This window comes from Marmota monax, unplaced genomic scaffold (genome assembly GCF_021218885.2).
Source record: "Marmota monax isolate L192 unplaced genomic scaffold, Marmota_monax_Labrador192_F-V1.1 WCK01_AAM20220418_F8-fsc00321, whole genome shotgun sequence".
Classification (NCBI taxonomy): domain Eukaryota; kingdom Metazoa; phylum Chordata; class Mammalia; order Rodentia; family Sciuridae; genus Marmota; species Marmota monax.
In genome coordinates, this window is record NW_026694856.1 from 1 (window position 1) to 10,202 (window position 10,202).

Sequence of the window (10,202 nt, forward strand, 5' to 3'; positions counted from 1 at the left end):
AAACTAATCTTTCTTCCCTTTATGTACCATCAAGCAATCTGTGGCACAGGAGAAGAAAGCTTTTGGATAGATTTTTCTTTTTTAAAGGAAGTTATCTAATCTTTTCTCTATAGCAAGAATGTTTTGAGCTGATTTTATTTATTTATCATTTAATACTTTAAAAATTTAAGAAAAAGAATGGAAATGAAGCAAATCTTATAAATATTGTCATTCTTCTTCATATTCTATTTCAGTCTGTGATGATTGGAAGATTTTTTTTTAGTTTTACTTTTCCACATTTTTTTTTGTCCACAAACTTAACCTTCTACTTCCTAATTCCAAATCTTGGCTCCTCCTAGAATTTGCAATGGGATGTCCTTCTTCTCTATGCTGAAACTTTCAAAATGCCAATGTTCATAGGGATAAACAGGACCCATTTAATAAGCTTGTTTCTTGAAGGGTCTCATTTCACTCAAGGCAAATCCCCCAGTATAGCAAGTGTTGGCCACCTTGATTTTACCACTTAGTATTACGAATTAAACAGAATTGCTTATATTGAAATAATACATTGCCTGTGCAAAGTTGCGATATCTTAATATTTGGTATCACTATGCAGAACTATAAGGGGAAAAAAGAAACAAGTCTGTTTTACTTATTTCATATTTCAAATTAGATATCAGGCAAGTGACAATGTAGAAAACAAGCATCATTCCTTAGCAGCTTCTCCCTGCCAGACACCACTACCCCTTAAGACATGCCCTGTTAAGTCAGTTTCCCAACTCCAGTTGTATGCCAGAGGAAGAGAAAACTTCAGGGTTAGGCTTGCTAGACAGGGCAGAAATGTCTAAGTCCTAATAAAAAATATTTAAATCTATTTTATTATGCACTGTCAATTATAGAGTATTAGTACTAGGCTAGTGTTGTGACTGCTAGAGACCATTCAACTACTTCACTTTAAGGATTAAAAACAAATGAAAAACAAAAACCTGAGTGTCGGAGCAGCTGACCAGTTCCTTACATAAGACCACTGAGAGTGATAAGGCAGATACTTGAAAATGCTTTTCCTGATGCCCAGTTTATTATTTTGTTACTCGACTGTTAACATCTGAGCTCTGTGCTCTGTTCAGGCCAAGGAGACAAATTCACAAGTTACATCTGGCTCTAGTTAATCAGAATGTTGGTCAAACATATTCCCTTGATCATGAATGGAAATGTATCAGAGGAACAATAATTCACTTTCAGAGATTACAGACCTCTTTGGAAACCTAATGAAAAAGCCTCTATAAGAACAAATATAATGTGAACTTGAATCTTATCTAGAAATTTCTTCGGGGCCACAGACTCCAGGTTATAGCCACTTGCTTCATCAATTCTGATAATTTATTTATAATAACACACCCTATGAATTGCAGCAACAATTGAGAGCAAATATTATCTGAAAGAATGGTCCTTGAAAAGATTTTATTTTACTGTAAAAAAGTTACATAAGTATATTTTAAGTTGTATCACCTAATTTTAAATTTTGAATCAGTGACCTCCACTCTGCTATGCAAAGAATAACCCTTGGGGTTTGTAAGTGAAATAATGAAATTTTTATTTTTGTCAAGTTTTAAATTTCATACTTCCATAATTATCATTTGTGATTTAAAATTATGTATAATATATTAACACTGTGCTATCTGCACTTATTTATAAGTAAATTATTATGTACATTTTGGGATGCATATGAAAACATGTTATAGCGATAGCCATTAAAATAATTTGAAGCTACTAATCTAGCTAAAAAATTCAATGGGAATATTCGCCTGCTTTCAATAGATCTCCAGTGCAATTGGTTAAAGCATCTACAGTTTTTACTTCTAATTTCTTACCAGGAATATAAACATTTATTAAGACATCAATTCTTCTCTTTTCATTCCTATTTATTCCGTGTGTGTGTGTGTAAACTCTTTCAAACTGTCCTTTAAGGATAAACTTTTTGAAGAAACTATTCAATCCTTTTTTCATTGCAGAAAAAGTTTAAACTGATTACATGAACCCAAGAATTTCAGATAAGCTTAATAAGCCTTTGATAAGGCTTTTATTATGATTATTGCCTTTATGCAGCAGGAAGGGACTATGAACAGAGACACAGAATGAGCTATGTGGGCAACTCCACCCTTCCCAGAGTGGTTTTCCCTAATGCTGCTGTCACTGTGTGAAATTCCAGACAGGGCACATACCACTGAGTGAGAATTGAGGCATGACACACGCCAAAACTGGGCATTATTTCCTGCTGCATTTCTTCATTATCATGAAAATTTTAAAGGTGAATATGTTTGAGTTCCCAAAATATGGTAAACATGTCAAAATTATGTTTTAACCTAGGAAGGAACTCATATGAGGCATAATGGATACAAATTCCTAGGGATGATTTACTTAATACAGTGACTTTGAAACATTTTGATCTTGACCAATAGTAAGAACTATATTGACATAGATTGTATCTTGTATAGAAATAGAATAGAATAAAAATAGTAAGTGTCTAGTATAGAAATTATATACAAATATAAATTTTTAAAAAGTAAAGGTGGCTTATGTTGGGGTTTAAGTGTGCAGAGTTTAGCTCCTTCAGGCCTGACTTTTTGCAAGAGCTGTGGCTGTGATTTAGGTCAGCTGAGGCAAACCTCAGCTAGGAGGAGGAACCGTTCTCTTCCCCTTATCGCAAGGCACAAGTTCTGCATGGTTTGGCCAAGAGGAAGAAGCTTCCTGCATACTTATCCTGGGAACAGTACATTCTAAAGAAACAAATGCATCCTCAGGGAATTAGATAATGTCTACAAAGAACTTTAAGAGGGTACTTATCAAATGAAAAGGAACAGTCTGAATCTAGATCTGTGTATCCACTGAGGCATGATATTTGGGCAATGTGGGTAAAGTGTTATTGAAGAATTGCTTGCTTTGTTAGAAGAAGAATATAAAAGGAGCTTGCAAATAAACCTCAGCATGCAGTTGCAATTGCTGCCTTGGCTCTGCATCCCCTGTGTCCTGGTTATTTCGTGACCCTTACCCAGGGACCCGAACGCTCTAGACATTCACAGGCTTATACAACTATAGTAATTTCACTAAAAGGTGATGATAAAGTTTGAACATTTCTGAACTAATTCTTTTTATTTTATTTATTTATTTATTTTTGTTTCTGTACATCAGGTGTCCAAGTGTTCTGAAGAAATAAAGAACTATATAGAAGAACGTTCTGGAGAAGATCCACTGGTGAAGGGAATTCCAGAAGACAAGAATCCCTTTAAGGAAAAAGGCAGCTGCATTATTTCATAAATAACTCTGGGGAGAAACCTCATCCTCAGTGTAAGAGCTAGTTGTTTTAGTTTCCCCAAATAAAACCTACCGGCCTTTTAAGGAAGGAAAAATGAAGTCTAAAGAAGAAATCTCTTAAGCACTATATTGATAGGTTTATATATAAAAGCATATCTGCTTCTCATCTTTGCTCACTGTATGCCCTTTTTAAGAGGACAGAATATCTGATGTACCATCATGGAATTAAGGACATGAATTGTGCATGACTCACCTCTTTTAATATGTTGCTTGATGCCCTAAATAAAGTTTCATCTTGGGAAAATAAGTGTTGGTGATTTCAGAAAGCACTTTTCATGCATTAGCTACTATTCCTTTCTGTAACCTACTGAGTGTTTGGGAAATGGATGAGAAGATCAAGTGGTGTGTTGGATCAGGTCTCCAAATCAGCTCTCTCTGTTTCACGTGTTTACTGTGCTGCATTCTGACTTCTGGAATGTGTTTGATCTAACCCCATTAGGAAACTGAGTAGGTTGAATTCCTAATAATGTTGACAGGATTCAGATTATCCGAGTCAGGAGCCAGGCCAAGCCATGTCTACATTAGCACTTTCCCCAGTTTATCATCATTTAGATTTTGTTCAAAATGTTTATGCATCAGTGGCTTTGGGAAAAGGCCCAGGCTGGAAACAGAGATACCCCTCCTACCTGCAGTGCAGTGGGAGGGCCAGCCCTGGCTTTGAGGATCTAGCCAGTATGTTTGCCATCAAAAAGCTGTATCTTCGAGGTGCTCTTTAGCAGATGCAAGCCAAACATGACTATTTTTCTTCTCCTAAAAAAAAAAAAAAAAAAAAAAAATACAGTGAACCCTGGTCCATTTAAAAAATTGATTTGCCTTTTAAATACTGATTAGTAAGAATTTTTTACATATTTTGGGCACTCATCCTTCATTGATGATAACATGTTGCAAATACTTTCTACTCCATGACTTCAGTTTTCTTAGTGATGTTAGCTGCAGTTGGGTTTAGCTGGAGAGTACTAAATACAAGTTACTTCATGAAGACCTCAAAGAAAGGTAGTTTTCTTCCTCTCTATGCAGTTTCCCTCTTTTCCACACTATCTTTGGTTGCAAAGTGCTCCAGATTTGGGCAAAAGAGAAACAAAAGTTACTAACTTGTCTTGTGATTTAAACTGTGGCACTGGAAGCCCATACTTCTTATATTTTCTCCCACTCACATATGTAAGTGTGCCTTCCTTATTAAGCCAGAGAGGTATCTGTGGTCTATAACAGCTTTCTAAAGTATATTAGTCTTCTTGCTCTGACATACTTGAAAGAAAACCGGATACCAAGGCTTTTCAAAGAGTAGATTACATCAAACCCCAAACAGAGACTATTTCCTTCAGTTTCCTGTCATTTTCCAAGTGATGACATCAATTAGGATTACTGAGAGCCCAGGGACAATTCTAGTCTAAAGCATGATCCAATCCAAGGTAAGATTTAAGAGTATAACATATATTTCTTCCAAGCACCATTGAAAAATTAGTATTGAGAGTGTTGCTGCTATTAGTCATTTAAAACTTAATAAAACATGGCATTTTACTATCTTGGTGCTTCTAAAGTTTTACTTTGATGAGCTGCTTCATTGCTTTAAAGTTATCCAATTTTGTTGCATAATAAAGAAAACATCTATTCTGGTCACTGGTAAAGCAGATCAGCACGTTTATCCTCTAACATCTTGAGAGCTGTATTACCAGGCTGTCTCCCACTCAAAATATCAGTCACATTCAGCCATCTATCACAAGTCTTACCTTTTGTTCTTCATGTCCCAACTATCTGACAAATTAGCCAACCAGTTTCCAGTTTTCTCTAATAAATAGCCAATCTTGTAGCTGTTTCTACTAAATCAAAACTGTTATTAATTTTTCTTACTTTGTCATCATAATTCAGCAAACCAATAGAAATATAATAAAACTGTTTTGTTTTTCAAATGTTTAAGTGCTAGAAACTTATAATAGTAAAAACTACAATGACTAGTATTTGAATGTTATAAATGTAATATTCAGTGATAACTTTTAAGTAAAATTTAAATAATTACTCAAATTTTTGCAAGTAGATAATTGTGTAATCATTTGATATTGATTAAAATTAGTTGCCATATTTTGTGCATTGAGATTTAAATTCTTTGAACTCATCCTAAGTTAGAAAAATTGATCTTTTCTATTCTTAGAAAGAATCTAGATTACAAGCTCACCTACACTTAGTATTTTAAGATCACATATTTTTTATTTTGGATGAGAATTGGTTTAGACAATAGTAAGAATTAGTATATCACTACTGTTTAAATTTGCATTTCCTTGATTTCCAGGGATTTTTATTGTCAACTTTTAACTTAGGTCAGTTTTCTATTTTTAACTTTCCTGTTATCATCTTTTTCTCATTTTGAATACTAGTTCATTTTTTTTCTCATTAAGTTGTAGGAACTCTTCATATATTTGAGACAGTCATTCTTTGTGGTGATACATCTAGGGAATAACTTCTCTTATTCCATTAATTTTTCACTTTGTCTATTGAGAACTATTTATTGAAACACAGAGGATTTTTCACTTGTTATTTTTTTTGAAATAATTATAAATTCACAGGAAATCACAAAGAAATGCACAGTGATAACAGCAGGTATAAAATTTGGTCAATTTAAGCAGATGAAATGAATCTTTAAAATCATGGTTTAAAAACAGTTTGGCAGTGTCAAGAATCAAAATTGTAAAGGGCAAATTTTAAAATTTTTAGAAAAATATGTAGAAGAATATCACTTTCAGGTAGAGAAAAAAACTTCTTAAAATATCACATGTACACACACACACAAACACACACACACACACACACACATACATATGCCAAGTTCTAAGATAAAAATTCATTGTTTCACTACTTAAATTAAAATCTTTATATCCAAGGCAGCTGAGGGCAAACAGTTCCCTCAGAGGAGACCTAGAGTCACACTGAGCAGGAGCTTCAGCAACACCAGTGGGAAAAAGCAACCTTGAACAGCATCACAAGATCCCTGAAAATCAAACCAAAGTCCACAAAAGTAGTTAAAACCTATGTACAGGGACTGGGGTTGTAGCTCAGTTATGGAGCACTTGCCTCTCAGGTGTGAAGTACTGGGTTCGATCCTTAGCACCACATAAAAATAAATAAGCAAAATAAAGATATTGTGTCCATGTATAACTAAAAAAAATTTAAAAATGTTAAAATAGAAATTTTAAGTAGGATCAATAGTTTCTTATGTAATAGCCAAACTATTCATGAGAAAATTGAAATTCTTTGTTTTATTAAAAAAAATCAGATGAAAATGCAATCTGAGTAGAAAAGACAATCAACTGATATCAATACCAATATGATTCAGGTGTGAGAATTATCTAACAAATATTTTAAAGCAATCATCATACAAATGCTTCAACAATCAATTACAAAGTCTCTTGGTACAAAGAAAGAAAAAAAAGGAAAGGAAAGAAAAAGAAAATCCCAACAAAGCACTAGAAGTTACATAGAAATACTTAGTGAAAATTGTAGAAAATACATAATTGAAAATTTAAAAAATAAATCTAATTATGTAGTCTCAAAAATAGAGCAGTAATGAGAGGATAGGATCAGTGGGCTTGAACACCAATCTATGGTATTTACTCAATTTGAACAACAGTAAATGAATTGAAAAAAAAAATGAACAGATTCACAAGAACATATAGGATAATAACAAAAGATCTAAATGGGCATAATCGGAGTGCCCACAGGAAAACAGTCAAGTGGGATGAAGAAGTAGCAAGAGAAAAATAATGGATGAGAACTTTCAAAATTTGGCAAAACACATAAATCTACTGGTCAGGAAACTGAGCAAACCACAGATAAAATATATTCAAAGAAATTCACACCTAAAGACATCATAATTAAGTATCTTAAAATGAAAGACCAAGGAAAAAACTTTTTGAAAGACAGAAGTAAATAATACATTATGTAAAAAAGGAAAAAAAATTTTGGATTAAATGGATTTGTCCTCAGAAAACATGGACCAGAAAGAAGAGGCACAGCATCTCATCTTAATAAACTAAATGAAAAGAACTGTTAAAATTAAATCCTATACCAGTGGAACTACCCTTCAAGAATAAAGAGAAAATAAAGACATTCTAAGGAGACATTCTCCTAAAGGAGAATTAGGAGAACTGACTGGTAGCAGACCTTCTCTTGAAGAATGCCCAGAGGATGCTCTTATAACACAAAGACTATACTGACAACAACAAGGTTTTTACTTTGAGAAAGAAAGAACAAAAGATAAAGAGTAAAGATTGAAGCAGACATTATAGACTGTCCCTCACTTTATGAGGTTCCAGGCAGAACATGCTAAAAGTCAAGCAAATTAAGTCAAGTCATGGGAGGTCTAATATGATGCAAAGAAGTGAAAAATCCAGGTAACTACTCGGGACAAAGAGTATATATTCGTTTATTTATTCAACAATAAATATGTATGGCACTCCCTCTATGCTTGGTCCTGGTTTAGACCTAAGAAATGCAGTGATGAATTGAAGTCCTTAATGTCAGGCCATTTATAGAAATTCTAATTAATCAGATAAGAATATATTATGATATATAAGATAGAATAAACAAGAAAGTGGTTTTTGTATTTTTTAGTGATGATCATAGCTCATACATACAAAATGCTTAATATTTTCTCAGAACTGGAGTAAGCTTTTTATGTAATTTATAATATTCAATTCTCATAAATACCTTATATAATAAGGCAAAAAACTTGCACAGTCATATTGCTAGTTTAAATGGCTGTGTTAGCCAGCTTTCTGTTGTTGTGACCAAAATATCTGACAAGAACAGCTTAGAAGAGGCAGGATTTATTTTGGCTCACAGTTTCAGGATTCAGTCCATGGTTGGCTGGGTCCAAGGTAGAAATATCATGGCAGAAGGACATGGCAGAAGAAGGCTGCTCAGCTCATGGCAGGCAGGAAGCACGGACAGAGGTAGAAGGGGCAAGAAAGAGAGAACCTTTTTAGCACATACCTCCAGTGACCTACTTCCTCCAGCTAGGTCCAACCTCCCACCAGTCCATTCAGCTATCAATGCATTGATCTAACTATTGAGGTCAGAGCTCTTATGATCCAATCATTGCCTAAAAGCCCTACCTCTAAATCTTGCTGCATTGGAACCAGGTTCTGAACACATGAGCTTTGGGAGGAATATTCCAGATCCAAACCATAACACTGGCGAAACTGTGCCTGAAATACTATATAATACTAATGACCTTATGGGACTCAATGATTATGAGGAGAGAAAAGAAGTATTACCTAAACAACTTTCTGAAGGGACGTTTGGCATAGTGATTAAAGCCTTGTTAAAGTTTAGCTTTTCTGTTTGATGCAATGTTCTGTAGTAGCTTATTTTAGTTGTTTCTGACTTGGTTTTATCTAATCACAACCTAATATGATTGTAATAATTTTAGTGTATGCCAACTTAGTGAATTTTGCTTTCATTTTAAAAAATCACTCCTCTAGATTATTATGACAGTGATGAACTATAATCATGCATAAAATAGCTTTTGCTCGTTTGTTGAATAATATAGTTTCAATTTAACACCAGAAGTTATCTGATGGTAGCCACACAAATTATGGTAGACTGCCTAAAAGAAATCAATCAAACTGTAAAGATTTTCTTGAAAATAGCAAAATTATTGAGGTATAGGCAAGCTAGCCCTAGACAATTGTTTATAGGTACTAAAGAATCTTTTCTAAGAAGTTATCAAATCCCCATTATCTGTAAAAACTTGGGTTTTCTATAATCAAGGTAACCACAGGTTTTAGCTTGTCACATCTTAATCTTGGACCCAGTCTATGACAGTTGTTGTAAATGATTTACTTTACAGAGTTAGTTTGAGAATTAATGGACCTGATTCCCTGGACTGTGGAATAGAGATCTTTAAATTTGAAAAAATACTCATGTCTTAGCACTCATTGCTACTTAATACTATCAGCTTCAAACTCCTCTTGGAAGTCATTGGAGTATATGTATATAAAATCTAATGAACTCTGATACTGTACAGGAAAGGAAGAAAGGGAGTTGGTCTTAATGTTTTATGATGTGAAACCTATACATGTCTCAGTTTAAGAGGAGGCCTTTTAATTTATATTAAGGACTTTAGAAACAATCTGAAAACTCTGATATTGATACAGTTCACTGTTATTTAAGAACAGGTCAAAGACCACTGTTGCTAAATATTCATTTTTTATTACAGAAGTGTGTTTGAGGGAAGAACATCACAATATGAATGACATGTTTTAATTGCTAATATGCAGATTCGCCTTTTCTCTGTTTTGTTTTTATACATCTTCAAAAGATTGTACACAATTGTATTTTCTGCTAATTGACATTTACATTAATTATTTGAATGTAAAAGCAAACATGAGATAGAATAAATTAATATTTATGACTATTTAGAGTTTTCAGTCTTGGGTGGAGAGTAATTTGGAAATTTAAAGACCATTCATTTTAGGGGCTGGGATAGTGGTTCAATGATAGAGCCACTGGGATAGTGGGTTCAATCCTCAGCACCACATAAATGTATATTTAAAAAAAAGATATTGTGTCCACCTAAAAATAAAAAATAAATATTTTTTTTAAAAAGACCGTTCATTTCAATTTGATTTGACAAATAAATCAAAGGCCTGCAAACAATTTTATAGACAAGTTCAACCCGTATTTTTCCTGCATTCTAAGAACAGGCAGTTAAAACAGTTAAAACAAACAGTAGTGACATTTATCAAATGCAACTTAATTTAATTTTGGATTAAGTGCTTGATAAAAGGCAGGCTAATGAGTGAATAATTAGAAAAAAACTGGGACATTTTCTCCTTTCTGTAACATTTCATGGAAGG

General features: G+C 33.6%; 1 protein-coding gene across 1 annotated transcript; it reads left to right on the forward strand.

The window, feature by feature from the left end:
* Positions 1 to 3,168: 3,168 nt before the first annotated feature.
* Positions 3,169 to 4,275, forward strand: Gng11 (G protein subunit gamma 11; the record flags this gene model as incomplete). The annotated part of the gene is made up of 1 exon (XM_058573249.1): positions 3,169 to 4,275. A coding segment is annotated over one exon (126 nt), but the record flags the coding sequence as incomplete, so codon positions are not given.
* Positions 4,276 to 10,202: the final 5,927 nt, after the last annotated feature.